Source organism: Carassius auratus, chromosome 23 (assembly GCF_003368295.1).
Source record: "Carassius auratus strain Wakin chromosome 23, ASM336829v1, whole genome shotgun sequence".
NCBI classification, from domain to species: domain Eukaryota; kingdom Metazoa; phylum Chordata; class Actinopteri; order Cypriniformes; family Cyprinidae; genus Carassius; species Carassius auratus.
The window spans coordinates 4,596,864-4,616,429 of NC_039265.1; the positions used below are offsets into that span (position 1 = coordinate 4,596,864).

General features: G+C 37.5%; 1 protein-coding gene and 1 long non-coding RNA gene across 3 annotated transcripts; both read left to right on the forward strand.

Moving 5' to 3' along the window:
- The first annotated feature begins 2,346 nt into the window (after nucleotides 1–2,346).
- LOC113041721 (uncharacterized) lies at nucleotides 2,347–4,697 on the forward strand. The gene is made up of 3 exons (XR_003275447.1): nucleotides 2,347–2,445; nucleotides 2,668–2,823; nucleotides 4,261–4,697. It is a non-coding gene; the product is annotated as an uncharacterized LOC113041721 (long non-coding RNA).
- A 2,383-nt stretch (nucleotides 4,698–7,080) lies between these two features.
- Nucleotides 7,081–18,569, forward strand: LOC113041050 (sodium- and chloride-dependent creatine transporter 1-like). 2 transcript variants are annotated; one of them, XM_026199331.1, is made up of 14 exons: nucleotides 7,081–7,496; nucleotides 8,636–8,905; nucleotides 11,108–11,239; nucleotides 11,467–11,740; nucleotides 12,217–12,349; nucleotides 13,014–13,148; nucleotides 13,541–13,644; nucleotides 14,212–14,336; nucleotides 14,535–14,647; nucleotides 16,076–16,216; nucleotides 16,311–16,413; nucleotides 17,566–17,666; nucleotides 17,743–17,913; nucleotides 18,214–18,569. In XM_026199331.1, the coding sequence occupies exons 1-14, from the start codon at nucleotides 7,472–7,474 to the stop codon at nucleotides 18,343–18,345; spliced, it is 1,959 nt and encodes a 652-aa protein (XP_026055116.1). In that variant the 5' UTR covers nucleotides 7,081–7,471; the 3' UTR covers nucleotides 18,346–18,569. The 2 variants fall into 2 exon arrangements, with proteins under 2 accessions (XP_026055116.1, XP_026055117.1); XM_026199332.1 differs by lacking the exon at nucleotides 7,081–7,496 and adding an exon at nucleotides 9,621–9,706 and having other exon boundaries at nucleotides 8,820–8,905.
- Nucleotides 18,570–19,566: the final 997 nt, after the last annotated feature.

The following is a 19,566-nucleotide window of genomic DNA, read 5'->3' on the forward strand; positions in this document are numbered from 1 at the left end:
ATATACTGGCACTTCTTTATCATATCTTCATGAGTTTCAGCTTTAAATGGCACAATAGATGCATTAACTCTCTGGATGTGATTTTATTGCGACATGGAAGCTTTAGGTGATTGCGAGTGGTGTGTGTTTGCAGGAGTTTAAGCGCGCCAGTGGTGAAGTGTTGCAAGGCTGGGATGGACATGCCAAGGTCAGAGAAGCACACACACTCGCCTTTACCTCGAGAGGGCACACACCACCTGCTGAAGAGCATCAGAAACACGTAAGGCTTTCTGATGGGCGGAGTATTCTTAAAGGGGGGGTGAAATGCTATTTCATGCATACTGAGTTTTTTATACTGTTAAAGGGGGGGTGAAATGCTCGTTTTCCCTCAATATCCTGTTAATCTTGAGTACCTATAGAGTAGTACTGCATCCTTCATAACTCCAAAAAGTCTTTAGTTTTATTATATTCATAAGAGAAAGATAGTCTGTACAGATTTTTCCCGGAAAAACACGACAGGCTGGAGGCGTGACGTGTGGGCGGAGCTAAAGAATCACGAGCGCGAATAGGCTTTTGAGTTGAGAGCGTTTGGAAACTGTGACACAGATCCAGAGGCTGTAATTTAACAAGAGGAGCATCAGCAAAGGCGTCTCTATGTGGTATGTACTGAAACTGTATATATTTGCTTAGCGGGTTTGGAAAATGACTAAGTTCCACTTTATGTCGTCTTTTTTTTAAGCTGTACATGTGGAAAGTGCAGTTTGATGACAACATTGCATGTTGTTTACTTGATGTGCTTACGCGCCGATAGCTAAGTTAACAACACAGAGATATTTGAAGCAGTTTTACTCACCGCATGTGGTTCCAACACACGATCGTGACCCTTTTTCGTTGGGACTGCATTATCATTATCCATTATTTATAGAAATAAACGATGTGCAAATCCGGCGTCCAACTGGGCCTTGTTTGTAAAACAAGCATCTTCGAAAAGCAGGGAACAAACACTTGCACAACTCCCTTGATGCTCTGTAAAAATAAACTCCATCCACTGGTCCCTTAATGCTGGTTTTTTTTATGGTAATCTGTGCAGGGTTGTCTTGCCCTGGCAACCAAAAACACACTTCTGTGACATTTCACAACGCTCTCGCTGTGATCAGTGAAGTCTGTTGTGCTCTCTCTGCTCTGCTATACGGGAGCGCGCGCTCTTCCGGCAGACGCGCCCTCAGGACCCATATAAGGAAATTCCGCTCCATCTAACGTTACACAGAGCCATACTCAAAAAAACTTTCTGAAACTTGTGACAAACCGGAAGAGGTATTTTTGGAACAGAAATACTCCTTCAAACGTACAGCTTAATTTTTGAAACTTTGTCCATGTTTAGCATGGGAATCCAACTCTTTAAAGGGGGGGGGGTGAAATGCTATTTCATGCATACTGAGTTTTTTATACTGTTAAAGAGTTGGATTCATATCATTCCAACTCTGTACGCCTGCCTTTCTGTTCTGGAACAAGTTGTTTGTTTTTGGATTCCTCAGTGATTTTAAAGGGGTGAAGATTTGTGAACTGCCTTTGTTTTGTAGCTTGTATTGTTCCCCGAGGACCACTTATAACGTTATCAAGATTTTTACATCAAAAAACTATTTAGAAGTAATAGGCTGTCTAATTTTGTGTCTTGTTTTGACCCCTCATCAGAATGCTCTGTTTGAATCGGCGTGGTGGATTGTAGACTCAGAAGTAAATGCCCACTGCCATGATTGGCTAATGTTGTGTGTATGACAGCCTACTTCCTTCATAGATGGACGAAAACAGTTTCACAAAATGAAAACAGTTAATCACACTTGTGTGGTGTAATATCGAATCCAATTTGGCACAGCATCATCTTTTAGTTTCGATCTTTCTGAAAATCCTTCGTTGAACGAATCTTACTGACACAGTCTGGATCTTCTTCTTATTTTCCCACAGCTTGGCACTACACAGTGTCTTGTTGTACTCAGAGCCATTTTCTATAGTTTGTTTTCTGCGTAGACCTGTGTGTTCGTCCCTCTTGTAAACACTACATGCATGAATCGGTGGGCGGAGCTAAACAGGCAGCGCTGTAGAAGCAGGCGTTGATCTTCTTCTGCAGAGGCGGTGTGTTGCCTTGCCTATTGACTTTCTTTTTATGAGCAAAGCAGTCTAACTATTTTTTTTTCTTTTCTTTTTTTGATTTCTCATGGACTTTCACTGTATGGACAATCTTTGTGTTCATTTGTTTTCTGTTTGTTTTGTTTTGCTATGCTCAGACAAAAATAAATTAAACATTTGTTGTTTCGTTTTTTCCTTCCATATTGACTTTCACTGACAAAACCAGTTGAAACGAAACGAAACAGAAAATAAACGACAAGAAAAGATGGAAAATAAAGAATTGTAAAAGGAGTTTGGTGTTCTGTAGCAGAAAGACACCCACGGGATTGGAGTGAAACGAGGGTGAGTAATTGAAATTAATCCAGAAACCCGCAGGAAGATTTTTCTTAAATAACACTGCTTTGGGGTAAATATCTGCTACATACTTGTGTACTAGATGTTGAACAAAGTAGAGCTAGATTAAGAAATGCAAAAAAATCTACTGTATAAGACATCTGGAATCTGTTTGATTGACTCTTGAAATGTTACACCATAATAAAAGGCGGTATCTGACCTAATACACAGGTGTCTGACAGTCGTGCTGCATCTGAGCTTCCCTGTGGCTGACAGCAGGACATACGAGGGGAAGGTGAGCCATTTCCTGTTTCTGTGGCAACAGGGGGAGGTGAGCTCTGTTGCTATGGCAACCAGGCAGCAACAGGAAGAAGGTCTTGAATTATGGTAAGTATCTTAGGCACTTGACGTTATTGCAGCTTCAATCTGTGTGAGTGTTGCAGGTCTTAGGTGATCTCTCTCAGCAGTACTGTGATAAAGGTCATCTGAAGGTCAAACCTGTAGCTGGAACCGCTCTGCTGTGGTCTATAACCCCCTCTCAGATGGCAGTGGAGAGTTTCTCTTATTCACATGCCTCTGTTTCCTGTATTTGTGACCATATTTATTTTTAATTGAATTGTTATCAGAAATGGGTAGATTACTTACAAATTGTAATCAATTACTGATTCCAAATTACAGGACAAAAATTGTAGTTAGTAATGTGATCCATTACATTACACATTTACACATTAAAAAAAAAGTAAAAAAAATAAAATAAAAAAAAGTGAAAGTGACGTGACATACAGCCAGGTAATGGTGACCCATACTCAGAATGTGTTGTGCATTTTCATTCGCCCCGTCTACAATTACTTCCGGCCCGAGACTCGAACCTGCAACCTTTGGGTTAGGAGTACGAATGTCTAACCATTAGGCCAAGACTTTCCCACATATTCCCCATAATATAATCAAACTAATTTTAGATTACTTTTGGATTACTTTTGCCCTAACTCGTTTATCAAATTAATTTAAATAGGATAAACTTGTAACTTATTAATATAAAAATACAAAGGAGTCACAAACTATATTCTATTCATTGTCATTAACAACATAACAACATGAAGTGCGATAAACATTACATTACGTCAAGGTTTCCCAAACAGGGATTTGTGGGAGTTTAATGAAAAGTCAATATTTAAAAAAATATATAAAAATGTCAGATCATAAAAATGTGAAATTAAAATAAATCATTTTAAAATCAAAATAAAACACTTGTTAAAAAAATATTTTTCCTGCATGTCATGTGACCATAATCAATGTCAGAGAAACATGATCTTGCATATGTGATACTTAATTATTAAAAATAATATTTGTACTTTTATTTTTAAGGATCAGATAACAAAAAAGTTGTTGAATTTTTGTGCATTTTAATGTATTTGAAAGACAAATGCCTTCTAAAGTAATAGCTGATTGTGTGATAATTCAAATAAAAATTAATCAGTAGTTAATGAACTTCTTAAGCTTGAAATTATTTTTGTAACTCTTGTGATCAAATGCTGTGTAGCCGCCTGACTAATGACTGATCTCTGTGTGAATGTGAATTTAGAAAGGAGTCTTTAAAAGATGTAAATGTATTGCTCTTGCAAAAGTACAATATGCAACCATGTAATCCATAAAAAGGAATCTGTAGTCTGATATAATATAATTTAATTACAAGTACTTATTTTATGTAATCTGATTACGTAATCCAGATCACATGTAACCAGTTTCTTCCCAGCTCTGATTGTAGTGTATACATAATGAATATTAATGAACTCACCATTGTTGTTCTTCACATATTTCCATCAGGTTGGGTTGGAGAGCTGGATGAACTCTCTCTGCACGGTGACTGTTTAGTCACTCGGGGGCTTCAAATGGACAGGAAGTGTGTGTGTGAACATCGACTCTGAACAGCGGCGGCAGGAGCGCTACCAGTGTCTGGTCTCATGGCATCCAAACAAGCAAAACACAAACCCCGAGCATGGAGACCTTCACCAAGACCTCTGAACCAGACGCTCAGACAGCTGATCCAGAGTCAGTTCCTGCTAATGTGAATGAAGCTTTGTTTAGGAAAGTAAAAGCTGGTGCTGTAATGGAGATACCCTTGCTGTGAGCTTTACCTTTATATAGCTGTCAGCCCCTGCTCCGGTGACATGTTTAATATTCATGAGTTCAACTGGAAAGTTGCTTTCAATAATAGCTAAACGTTCACTGACGCACAGTTTGCTGGTGTCGCACAATTTATTTATCCCCTATTTATGAAAAAGTATTAGTCAATGTGGTTCGATATTATTGTTTATTTGTCAATTTGCTATTTATTATTTATTCATATATATCAAATGTAAGGTGTGTACATATATATATGTGTGTGTGTGTGTCACATAATGTGTGTCTATCTCAGGTTTTGTTAAACACAGGTTGTCTTTTTCCATTTTAATGCGCTATTTCAAGAAAATATATTGTCAGAAATGTAAGTTAAATTAACTATGAAATAAATTCATACTTGTATTAGAGTGAATGGGTGGTGTTTTCGATTTCACTGGTCAACTTTCTTCAGGAATTAAACCTCAGCAATCACACATTGCAGATTTCACCGATATACAAGTGCAGGTGTTCCTCACAAGAGGGCATTGTTTTCACTTTAAGTCTTTGTGCTACAGAGACATTGTAGACTACTCTCACAGGAAACAGTCCTCTGTAAAATGTGCTGCACACATCTGAATTTTCGGGTTGAACTGTTCTGGAACAATGTTGTAAATACAACTTAACCACTGATTTCTAATCGTGTCCTCTTTTGAAAGCCCAAAAAAGTAGCTTCGCCTTCACAACGAAACACACAGTGACTCCACAACATGACGGACGCAGCAAAAATACTAGAGCGAGAATCAAAGTTACGCTTTCTTTCTTTGTGTACACATGCAAATCTTCCCACATTGTGATGTAAACATGTGGGGTGTGTTTGAATGAGCTGTTTCAGGAGGCTGTGGACGAGTCTTAACTTTGATGAAAAATATCTCTTTGGGTTTGAGACTTTAGTCTTTACAACTTTAGGGATCTTATCTATTCACAAACAGCTTGTTACACTTCAAAGAAAAAGGAAAACTTGAAAATGCATCATATGACCCCTTTAATTTTTGACAGGTATGATAGCCAGGCTGTGAGGGATTCGGAATACAAAGTGTTCAATGGACCTTACTGTTGTTGAACAACATACTGATTGTTCTGCTCACAAAACATTTGTCCAAAAACAGAACTGGCAGTGATAATTTAGAGGATTTCAATCTCATGAGACTCATAAGACTTATCCACGACAGATTCTAACAATTTCAGTTCATTTTAGTAACCTTCCATTTGTTTTTATTACAGAGAGCTATATTCTCAGAATGTTGCCACTTTAGATGACACATGCCTTATTCAAAAGAAAACACTTTCAAATGTGCTACCCGAAGGTACTGTACACACACACACACACACACACACACACACACACACACACACAGTTCTCCTGTGCTGTAGCTGCTGAGGGAACTCACTAGAACTGCATGTAAGCCATTATTGCAAAAAATCCTTTAATACCATTTGGATCTTGAGGCTTAATACAGAGTCTATGGGATTTGGGGGCCTTTGGTGACTGACTAAACACGTTCTCACGGCTGTTTGGCTATGCTTGTATTTGTTATGTATGAATTCTATACTCCTTTGTGAGTACCCTTGAGCTTTGCAAAGGCAAAAGATCTTTTGTATGCCCTGAAGTACAATTCAAACTATTTTAATAGTATTGTAGGGTACAATAAGTCTAAAGGGGGTTATTTAGGCCCATTGTAACTACTAGAGAAGATCTTAAAATGTGTTTTGACATCAAACTGGACACTGAGTGTATTAAGAGAGGTTAAAAAGAAGAAGAAGAAGAAATGAATTCATATTTTATTAAATAAGATCTACACTTTTAATGTTTAGCACAGCTAATTAAAAGCTTTTTATTTTTACTACACAAGTGTCTCTTGGTATTTCATCTCAGATCAATAAATGAATATTGATTGGGTAAAATGACTAAACAAAATGAAAAAAAAAACAACTTTAAACTTTAAAATAATTCACTTAATTAAAATAACGTACTTTTAAATGACTTAAACGATTTGGAATAGTTTTAAAAATAATTTTAAATATTAGGCTACACAATTTCCACAAACTTGTGTGGATCCACTCATATGCACCCACTTAAAATAAAGTCAGATTTTACAAACAGATCTAAGTAAATCAGTTAATTAATTTGCATAACATATTGAAAGTCTAAAGGTAATCGGCCATGATAAGTTCAACAGAAAGGAACATCAGTCACGTTCCTTTTGCCAAACAACATTTATTCTTCATTTTTCACCAGGTCAAGCTAATACTCAGCACTCGGCGCATTTCTTTTTAGATTTTACTCTGACGACGAGCACTTAGCTCTGCAACTCTCCAACACATCTTCTAACTCTCCGTGTTAACAAATGAATAGTGTATCGTGCAGAATCAGAATCGGAGTCAGTACGCTGCTTTGGTCAGGTGCGCGTCTGCGTCTGATAACGTCGGACATCAGCCAATCACAGACGACCGCACATTCCTCAGCCAATCACAGCGCAGCGCCGAGCGTCAGGACCGGGACGCTGCAGCTGAGCGCCGCTGATGCTCAGATCAGTGTCCAGCGACACAGACGCAACCTCACTCCTGCTTTGCCCTTATATCACGTCATCGCACCGGGAGATGCTTTAACACGTACTATCATTCGCGTTTAACCAACATCCATGCGATTCTTCAGGCTTACCTTCAAGTGCTTTGTCGACTGCTTTTGAGACCCTTTTAATTACCAGCGACGCACGTCCGTTATTATCATTTGGAGATCAATCTTGTCAACGTTCTGCAGAAGATCCGTTTCACACAAACAATCAGACAGCAGTCCCACGGTGAAGTGCTGCACAGCGGGAATTAAAAAACAATAAAAGGTGAAGAACCGTTATTCGTAGATTCTCGGGCGCGCGGCATGTCTCCAGAAGAGCACTTCTCCAGTAAGAATGACTTCATATGCTTGTTTGTGTACATACATATTGATAATAACAGGAATAACACCTTAATAACTGTGTGTTTACATAGACCTGATATAAAGTGTAATCTGTAAATCGATTGAATCAGACTGGTGTTTGCGTAATGTATCTTTCCATTAAAAATACAGACAGGATCCAGAGTCTCTCCATGTGTTGTTTACTAGTGCTGTCAAACCATTAATCGCATCCAAAATAAACGTTTTTGTTTACATTATATATATGTGTGTGTGTAGTGTGTGAATATATTATGTATATAAGTACACATTCATACATTATATATTTTGAAAATATTTACATGTCTATATTTATATTAATATAATTATACTCTAAACAAATACATTTAATATATAAACCACATATTATTCTGAAATATATACATGCATGTGTGTGTATTTATATATACATAAAAAATATACACAGGACACACACATACATTATGCAAACAAATTTTTTTTTAATTTTGGATGCAATTAATTAATTAATTAATATATATATATATATATATATATATATATATATATATATGTATGTATATATGTATATGTATGTATATATGACCTTGAATTACAAAACCATAAGGGTCAGTTTTTTTCATAAAGATGAGATTTATACATCAACTGAAAGCCGAATAAGTAAGCTTTCCATTGATGTATGGTTTGTTAGGAGGACAATATTTGGAAATCTGGAATCTGAGGATTAAAAAAAAAATCTAAATATTGAGAAAATCACCTTTAAAGTTCTTAGCAATGCATATTACTATTCAAAAATTAAGTTTTGATACATTTACGGTAGGATATTTACAAACATGATCTTTAATATCCTTATGATTTTTGGCATAAAAGAAAATTGATAATTTTGACCCATACAATGTATTGTTGGCTATTGCTACAAATATCCCCGTGCAATTTATGACTGGTTCACACACACACACACACACACATATATATATATTAACTATTTAAATCAAATATGCAAATTTGTGATATCAGATTTTTACATTTTATTACAAACTACTGGAGTTATATCAGTTAAAGATTTGCTGTTATTAAAGCAAAAGAAATGTCAAGTTTTCACAAAGTGGTGTTTGTCTCTCTCTCTCTCAGATGATGGTGGCACGTGTGAGGATGAGTCTCAGGAGGAAGCAGAAGTCGCCCGTCCTTTGGTGTCTGAGACTGAAGGGTCTGGTGCGGAGGTTGCTGAGCCCAGAGTTTGTGTGGGTTTGATGGAGAGCGGTGACCCCAATACAGAGCTGGGGCATTCAGAACGAGAAACCTGGAGCAGGCAGATGGACTTTATCATGTCCTGTGTTGGATTTGCTGTTGGCCTTGGAAACGTCTGGAGATTTCCTTACCTCTGTTATAAGAATGGAGGAGGTGAGATAAATACAGTCAGGCACAGATACATTATATTTAACCGAACTGATACATGGAGTGGGGTCTAAATGTCTTGAGACCAAATTGAAAATGTGAGACTTTCCTTTCTATACTCAATTATTGATCTATTGACCCTGATTTAAAAAAATAAAGTTGCTGACCCTCAGACTAACTAAGATGTAAATGAGTCTGTTTGTTCATCAGAACAGATTTTTAGAAATGAAGCATTACATCACTTGTTCATCAATAGATCCTCTGTAGTGAATGGGTGCCGTCAGAATGAGAGTCCAAACAACTGATAAAAATATTACAATAATCCACAAGCAATCCAGTCCATCAATTAATGTATTGTTAAGTGTTTAGTGTCTTATTTGTTTTAACTTCATAATAGCTTCCTCCAGTGAAAAAGTCATCCCCTGTGGTCCTCTCTCATCAAAATCCACCAATGTGTTTAGATCTGAACTAGATCTGAACAGTTTTTTACTTGATCTATATATTTCTCTCAATGTATATTTCTGACTCAGACAAAAACATTTTCATTGGAGAAAGCAATATTATGGACAGAATGTTACAAACATCTTAATAATGCATTTGAAGTGTTCCACTTCCCCAGCTGTAAACTGATGGACAGGAGTGGTGTGGATTACTTTTGGTTTATTGTGATGTTTTTATCAGCTGTTTGGACTCGCATTCTGACGGCACCCATTCACTGCAGGGCATCCATTGATGAGCAGGTGATGTAGTGCTGCAATTCTGTGCTGATGAAGAAACAAAATCATCTACATCTTGAATGGCCCGAGGGTGAGTCCATTTTCAGATTTACATTTTTGGGATGAACTGTTCCTTTAACACTAATAAACTAAGTCATCTGACGTAATGAAGAATCTGCCAGTAGAGATAATTTAGAAGGTCAAAGCGCTGAGAAAAATAAACGTGGGCCTGACAGACAGGAAGAAAGAGGAAGGACAATGGCTGTCTACTGTTCATGGCCTAAGTTTATCAAAGGTTGAAGAAGTGATACTCTGTTCTTTGTTCTCCTCTCCTTCTCTCGTAACATTAACCACCTGTGCAGCTCTTCTGACGCATGTAGGTGGTGATGAATGTCACTCAGAGTTATAAGCTTTTTTGTTTCCCCTTTACTGCCAGCTGAAGCGTGTCAATAAGTCTGCATTAGTTTCATAAAATGCCTGAGTCTGTTGTTTCTATAGAGCTGATACTAAACATTGGGTATGTTATCTGTCTGTAATTAACATGACTTGCAATGCAGACCTAATCTATTTCGGTCTTTCTCTTACAGACTACATTTTAAGAGTTTTCTTAAATGGATAGTATGCCCCCCCCCCCCCCCAAAAAATATCCTATGATTTACTCGCCCTCAATCATCTTAACTTGTATATGACTTTCTTCTTTCAGACGAATACAATCATAGTTATATTAAAACCTGTCCTGGCTCTTCCAAGTTTTATAATGGCAGTGAATGGGTGTCGAGATTTTGAAGCCCAATAAAGTGCATCTATCCAGCATAAAAAGTGCTCCACATGGCTCCGGAGGGTTGATTAAGGCCTTCTGAAGTGAAGCGATGCATTGGTGTAAATAAAAATATCCATATTTAAAACATCTCTCGTGAACGTGTGTACAACTGTTGGCGGAAGCTAGATATTATGGTTTATGAAGTTTAAAATATGGATATTTTTCATGTGGAGCACTTTTCATGATGGATGGATGCACTTTTTTGGGCTTCAAAACCTCCACCACCATTCACTGCCATTATAAAGCTTGGAAGAGCCAGGACATATTTAATATAACTCCGATTGAAATGGACTGAAAGAAGAAAGTCATATACCAGTACACCTAGGATGTTTGGAGGATGAGTAAATCAAAGGGTAATTATTAAAATTGTTCTGTAAGCATTTTACAAGTCTGCTTAAAGGTCCTTGCATACTGAGTCTGAAATTTTGCATACATTTTTTCACATTCGTCATACTTTCCTATTAAAATGCATGCTATAGATTCAAAAATGCAGAAGATCAAATCTGATATGAATTTCTTTCTTTTTTCTTTTCTTTTTTTATGACGGATGAAAGTTTCGGAGGCAGTTTATAAACATGATTGACACAATGTGAAACTGTATTCATTTTCTAATGAAAGGATGAAAATTTCGGACTCCGTTTGCAACATCTTGTGATTTCCTGTGTGTTGCAGGCGTGTTTCTGATCCCCTATGTCCTGATGGTGTTTGTTGGAGGTGTTCCCGTGTTCTTCCTGGAGATTGCATTGGGTCAGTTCATGAAACAGGGTGGAGTCGCCACATGGAACATTGCACCTCTTTTTAAAGGTGGAGTATTATTAACAGACAAAAATGTTTGTATTTGAAATCCCAACCCTTGCCAACCTCCATACCTCATCCTACCATCAATTATCTTTCATTTTTAATGGCAAATTTGTTATTGAATATTGATGTCGATTTATAATGGAATATTGATCTGTCTGGCTTTAATATCATCCAGCGTGATGCATATGAAGTAGAAGGGTGAAGAAGGGCAGTATCTTTCTTTCCTCCAGGGCTTGGATTGGCATCAATGGTGATCGTGTTCTTCTGCAACACCTACTACATCATGGTTCTGGTGTGGGGCTTGTATTTTCTGGCTCACTCCTTCACCTCCCCTCTGCCGTGGGCCACATGTGGACACGAGTGGAACACAGTCAACTGTACCACTAACTTCAGCCGCGTGTGTCTCAATCAGTCGCTGTCCTCTTCCCCTCCCAACGTCTCCTCGCTCAACACCAGCTGTCTGGAGCACACGGGGCTGAGATCATCTGTTATGGAGTTCTGGGAGTAAGTGTCTTTGAAGTGTTTTCCAATCTGATTAGGCCCTGGCACAGATTTGTATTTATTTTGATGAGCAAATATTAGCTATTGAAGCTCTTAGACGGACACTTCACCCAAAAATGGACTCACCCTCAGGTTGCTCTAAACCCGAAATAGCTTCTTCTGTTGAGCACAAAAGAAGATATTTCGTCACTCCATTATCTGTAGCCTATGACTTAAGTAATGTAGAAAAAAATACTGTAGAAGTCAATGGCTACCGTCAACTGTTTGTGTATTACCCATTTGTATGTATTATCTTTTCATGTATGAACTGTTTGTAGAAAGCAGGAAGGCCTTGCTGTTTTGTGTCTGTCGGTGTTCTTTAGCTGTGATAACAATTGTATTATTGCATGGTCGTTCTCATTAAGACCTTTTTGCTTTATTTTGGGAATGGCTAAGTTAGTGTTATCTTTAGTTTGACACAGCGTTTCTTTCTTGATCAGGCGTAAAGTCCTCCGTCTGTCTGGCGGTTTGGATGAGGTGGGTGACATCAGCGGTTACTTGGTCTTGTGTCTGCTTGCAACGTGGGTCATCGTCTACTTCTGCATCTGGAAGGGTGTTAAGTCCGCTGGAAAGGTACAAATATATGTTTTTTGAAAGATGGTGAAAGTAAATTAATACTTTTATTCACCAAGGAGGCATTAAAGTGATCAAACAATACAGTAAAGACGTTCATAATGTTACAACAAATGTGAATTTTATTAGGCAGCGTTTCCTTTGTTGATTGTCTTGAATGTTGTAATGGTCATAACTCTGTAATGGGCTGTTGTTATTGGAAGTTTTAAGCTAATCAACAAGTACTCAAATCAATATTTAATGTATTTATTTGATAAGTAGCTGTGTAATAACTGGGATAATGTAAAGTCAGATGCTCATTATCTGCTTCACGTCTGGGTACTGATCACACTGCTAGGGTTTATTTTGCGGTAATGATGGCTGGCTCTACATTATCCCTTACTGTACACACATCAGCCGAACCATTATGAATGTTTGTTGGGAACATGAGAAAATAGATCAAAAGCCAGAGCACTGGCCATGTAAGCTGATTATTAGCTCTCCCCCCAGATCTGTGCGTGTGTGTGTGTGTGTGCGTGTGCGTGTGTGTGCGCGACTGTCAGAGAAAAGATTTCGAACAGTGATAGTAATTATAAATCTGTAATGATTCAGACCGTAATACTCATTTCAGGAGCTACGGTGGTTTAGCTGAATAAATCTGAGCAGTACAGTAATGTGTGTGCAGGTTGTATATTTCACCGCGGTGTTCCCGTATCTGGTCCTGGTGGTCTTGTTTGTTCATGGGGTCTCACTGCCAGGAGCTCTTAACGGCATTACTTACTACCTGAAACCAAACTGGAGCAAACTCTCAGAGGCACAGGTGAGAGCATGTGTGAGAGGATTCTGTGCTGCAGACCACGTCTCAGCAATTAAACGTTGCAGAAATAAAAATATAATGTAAAGTATTATTAGAACGGGTTTTTTTTAAGAATCGTTTTGGCTTAAATAAATTGTGAATCAAATCTGGTGAAAACAGTGTGACAACAAATGCTTCACTTATTTTATAATTTATTTAATAATTTATCTCAGAGCATGCTACAAACTTTATATTTCTGGCCGGTCATGTAAAAGATGCGAGTGTTTTCAAGAGTAAACTGCACTAAGATCCACCAGTAAGCAAAGATTCACTTGTGTACTGTGTTTTTAAAGCAAAACCTAGAGGCAAGTGACATGGTTTTATAATTGTTGTTGTCTTGATGGTTATGATGGCAGGTTTGGATTGATGCTGCCACACAGATCTTCTTTTCTTATGCTATCGGTCTGGGGGCCCTGACTGCTCTTGGGAGCTACAACCGATTCAACAACAACTGTTACCAGTGAGCAAAATACCACACACACACAGGGATCATTTCATGATGTTATATTTCAAATTTGGGATCATTACACTGTATAAGAGCAGTTAAGTGTGAATTGCAATTGATTTGCATAATGTATAGATGGACACAAGGACTGTAAATTAATCTTTACATTTTTAACAATGTAAAGTTTTTACCAAAGTTACTTTATTGAAAAGTTTCTAATATTTAATGTAACATAAATTTTCACTCTAAATGATGTGAATCTTTCACTGCAAATGATATGATCAGTCTAACAATGTTTCAGACTTTGGACTCACTGCATGTGTAGTATTGTGTTGTTGTTTTGCCTGTAAACAAACAGTAACGAAACAAAGGCCTCCAGGCCAAAATGTTTTTTCTGTATGGCTTCATAATCCCGCAGCATCCCTGTGGGCCAGTAGTGCGTGTGTGTTTGCATGCATGTGATCGGATCAGAGATCAGGGGTTGCATGAGTTCATCATCCACCCAGTTTAACCCTGTGAACTGCGTGTTCTCCTTCAATGCTAATCCCACGATGATTTCTCCCTCTCTCTCTCTCACTGTAGGGATGCATTTATTCTGGGTCTCATAAACAGCGGCACAAGCTTTTTTGCAGGATTTGTGGTTTTCTCAGTTTTGGGATTCATGGCGGCCGAACAAGGCGTTGACATCAGTAATGTGGCAGAAAGTGGTGAGATATGCATCTGTCCTCATTACACTCTCCGTTGCTTCATTCTTCTTGACTGCATGAACAAAAAGTACCATACTACTGCAGTAGAACTTTGGACGTGGTACTAGAATAGTACCATCCTATTCTTAAACACCTTGGAATACCATACCATACCATGCCATGGTACATAAACATGTGGAACTGTTTTTTTTTTGTCAGGTCCTGGTTTAGCGTTTATTGCCTATCCAAAAGCCGTGTCACTGATGCCTTTAGCGCCGCTGTGGGCGGTGCTGTTCTTTCTCATGCTTCTGGTGTTGGGATTGGACAGTCAGGTGAGGCTCCACCCACTCATTTATGACAAAGATCTGAAACAGAGTATAAGTGTATAAGTGAGTAACTTCAGCAAAGCAGTGTAAAAGAAGTACACATTAGCATGCATTTAAATAGAGTACTTAGGTAAATAATATACTTCAAAAGTAATAATCTAAATAAAAATAATTTTCAGACACTTATTTGCATGTTAAGTGCAATTAAATTAAAATATATTATAGTGTAAATTTATATTAAATGCAATTACATAGCTTTTTTGACCCACTTAAGTAGGATTGAGTACATCTTTATATCTAATTTCATAATTCTGTTGTCTTTGAAATATGGCTTTGCTGAATGTACTGACTATTATTTATAATAAACTAAAATATACTTATAAATAAAATGAATAATATATAAAATACATTATAACATTTACCGTCTAAATTATTATTTAAATGTGTAAGTCTTTGTATTCTGAATATTTTATTTAAAGGAGTAATTAAGCATTTATAATGATTAAGTTGCAATTTAGTACATTTTAAAATATATTACATTAATACTTAATGTAATATCAAGTTATACACTACAGTTCAATTCAAATTATAATCAAGTACTTTACATGTGCTTTAGTATGTTACTCAACACCTCAAAATAAGTGTACATTAAAGCACAGCAAAAGATTAAGTGCAATTCTTAAAGTGTACTTAAGTGTGTTAAAGGCTCATGAAACCCCAGACAGATTTTAGCAGAGTTCACAGGTCAGATATCTGACTTCAAGCAGTGTTCCAGATGATATTTTAACGGATGAGGTGGGAAAAAATATTAATTTAGAGTATTCTGGAACGCAGCAATATCACTTCGATGAGGCATCGGTGTCTCACACTTATTCATGAGACTGCGTGTTCTTATCCGACGAAAAGATGATTTGCTAAATTAGCATGTGTGACACACTTCAGACTGTGAGACTGCATTCTGAGAGAAACGTTCATGGATCCAAGGACATACGCTATGTTTCCATCCAAAGACTCAAATTTATGTACAAGTCGTTTTTAAAATGTACCTTTAAGATTTGAAGTACACTACAAGAGCACATTCAATACAAGTAAACACACGTCTTTTTCTCAAGTGTAACCTTACACGCAGTGATGAAATGCTAGATATATTAGAAAGATATATTAGCCAGCGACAGTACAGCAGCCCACAAACCTCCAGCTATGCAATCTCTGTCAGTCTGACGCATGTGTATGTAAAGCAACTATTAAAAAACAGCACAGGAATGAGAGAAACCAACCTGTGAACAGCGCCTTAATGTTCACACAGTGCCTTGGATTAGCTGTAGCGCTCTTAGATTAGCAACAATGTTTGACAAGGTCAGACACATTCAGATGTCCTTGTTGCCAATATATTTCTCAGTTAGATCATCAACAAGATTCATTTTTCTCTCTCAGTTTGTTGGCGTTGAGGGCTTTATTACTGGAATAATGGACATGCTGCCCCCAAAGTCATTCCTCGGCTCTCAGCGTCGTGAAGTTGTTGTCGCAATATGCTGCTTTACCTGTTTTACAATTGACCTTTCCATGGTAACACAGGTACGTCTGAGCCTGAAGGTGAGGTATATCATACAATAGAGTTCATATCAGTGTCCTTATTGTGTTTTTTTGGTTACGTTCTCTCTCTGTACAGGGAGGGATGTATGTGTTCCAGCTGTTTGATTATTACTCTGCGAGTGGGATAACTCTGCTCTGGCAGGCCTTCTGGGAGTGTGTGGTGGTGGCCTGGGTGTATGGTAAAAATCTGTAGCCATGCAAACACAGAGACCAAGTAGGACCTGTTCCCGAATCAACATATTTTGTTGGTCCTGCAATAACATTCCTAACAAACATAATCCTTACAAAAATTCAACCCTGCTTAAAAGACCAGTTAGAATTTCCATGATAGCCCAGACTGGTGTATGATGGATTACCCGATTACCCCAAACCTGACCCTAAAATGAACAGTGTTTCCAAAATGGGGCTTTATAAGGGAACTTCAGATGTAACATTTGATTGAAACAAATGGGACTACTGCACAATCATTTGAAATAGAACTGAAATAGTGCTTACCAAATTATGATCATCAAATCACAGGCTGTGATTTTATTAAAAAAGTAAATAGTTAGTCATGTTCAGAGAGAAATGCGGCGCTGTGTTCATTTACACGTGTCCAGTTTATGAAAGTGTTTTCAGAGCAGCTTTAGGAATGCAATGTGTGCAAGATTAACTCTTTTAGGCACAACTGCATGTGTCCTGTGAAAAGATTAACGTTTTGAACGTTTTAATTTTTATACAGTTTATAATTTGTATATAGTTGTATTTTTTATTTTTTTTTACTTGGTTTTCAGTTTTTTTTTGTTTTGTTTCACTGTTCTTATAAATTTAGGTAAAGTTTTAGTAATTTTATAGTTATTTTACATTAAAAAATTATTTTACATTTTTACATAATTTTTATTACATTTCAATACTTTAATTTATATGAAATGAACCAAAAAAATGAAAATGAGAAATGCTTTGGCAACAACATTAAATTAGTTATATATATTATATATATATACATATATAATTTTATTTTAATTAACATGTATTTTAATTAAAGTAACATTTTTATGTTTTTATTTTATCTTGACTATAATAAGCTTGCTGGGAATATGCAAATATATGTTAAATAACTGGAATACTAACTTAAAATCTCATACATAAAGTAAATATTTGCGTTGAAGGGGTTTGGTTACTTAAAAGTTTGGGAAGCCCTGTTTTATTGGAACGTTTTCCCATTTCAACAAGTGTATTGATTCAAGAACACGTCATACCTGGGAGAATCTTAGTGAGCATGCAGATACACATATAGTCTTTGTGATAACCCATAAAAACAGCTCACTCTCGGTCTCTGACTCTCTCTGAAGGCGCTGATCGCTTCATGGACGATGTGGCCTGTATGATCGGCTATCGTCCTCTGCCGTATATGAAGTGGTGCTGGTCTTATGTCACCCCGGTAGTATGCATGGTGAGTGCAATAATGGATCAACATGGGGTTTCGTATTCTTGAGAGGGTCTTAAAGGGGTGTTTGTGTGTTTGGCAGGGTGTTTTCTTCTTTCATGTGGTCAACTACAAGCGATTAGTGTATAATGCGGTGTATGTGTACCCGTGGTGGGGTGAGGTGCTGGGCTGGTTTCTCGCTCTCTCATCCATGCTTTGCATTCCTCTCACCGTCCTCTACAAACTGCTGCACTGCAAAGGCTCTCTCATCGAGGTACGACTGTCGCGTGTGTGCTGCTTCTTCGCTTACCATGCAATAAACTACTCTGTAGCATAGCAAGCTAAAAGCTACATGATCTCTATGAGTAGTTTTAGTGGTAGATAAAGTAGTATACTTTTATTTCAGTAAATATTTATTTTTATATGTATATTTTTTGTTTTATTTACTGATGACTCCTTTGATGCCAAATGACTTGTAGTTACCCCCCAAGTAGTTGAATCTGAGTGGATGAATCTGTGGTGTGTTGTAGGATGCAGTGATGTTCAGTTTGTGTGACTGTGTTTCTCTGTTCAGCGTTGGCAGCATCTGACGACACCTGTCTGGGGTCGACATCACCTCGAGTTCCTTCCACCTGAGAATGGAGCCAGACTTCTACCAAAGGCAGAAGAGAATAAAAACACACTGTTATATGAAAGTGTCATTTAATATCCTGGCCAGCACTAGCAAATGATCAGATACAGAAAAACACTGCCCTGCAAACACACACGCACACACACACAGTGGTGTTTGCTCTGTTATGAGTAAGAGAATCATTCAAGTCAAGTCCATACTGCACAGCAAAGCACTTATATGCCATTAAACGGGTTATATGACATTGCTAAAAAGAACATTATTTTGTGTATTTGGTGGAATGCAATATGTTTATGTGGGTTTAAGTAAAAAAAAAAAAAAACAAACAAAAAACACACATTATCTTCCAAATACTATACATTATTGATTCTCCTCTATGCCCTGCCTTTCTACAATGCGTCGACTTTTACAAAGCTCATCGTTCTGAAAAGCGAGGTGTTCTCTGATTGGCCAGCTATCCAGTGCGTTGTTATTGGCTGAATACCTAAAGTGTGTGACTGAAATGTTATGCCCCTCACCTCACTGTGATGCCGTTTTCCAGCACGACCAGACAAAACCAATAAAACCCATTACGAACTAAGCATTTGTTGCACGAGTGAGCACAAAATTTCTGATTATAATGACTTATACTGTCTTTTTACGCATTGTGTTGCGTATCCCTCTGCGTAAACATAAAACCATGTCTGCATTTGTGATCTGAGAAACAACAAACAACAAGCGCTACTCTGCACTCCTCAAAACTCATCTGTGGTAAATTCTTTAACATACTTACAGACTGTGAGTCAGATGTGGGGGCATGTTAGAACGAGCCTTTTTAGGGGGTGAAGTGACTCTTAACTTTTATAAAGAATATCTCTTTGGGTTTGAGACTAAAGTCTTTGTAACTTTACAGATCTTCTTTATGCACCAAGAGCTTGTAACACTCCAAAGAGAAAGGAAAAATTGAAATCGCATCATATGATCCCTTTAACATACACAGTGTCATCCCACTTCAGCCACAGCAGAGCCTGTGCATATCAACTGTCATGCAGTAATAATGCTGGTCTTCTCTCAGTGTAATTAAATTTCAGAAGAAGGCCTCAGGCGCACAAGATAATAATGCGTGCTTGTGTTTGACCGTTATGTGCCAGTGTGCTGATGTTGTTCAGTATTATGTGTTTGTGTTTGTAACGTTGCACTGAGATCTTACAGCAGTGTTTTGGAGCAGAGAGTTGGTTAATTAATAATAAAAAATACAAATTTAGACTCAACTCATGTTGTGTGCATTTATTTCGTTTGGTAAAACCGTTATGCAAA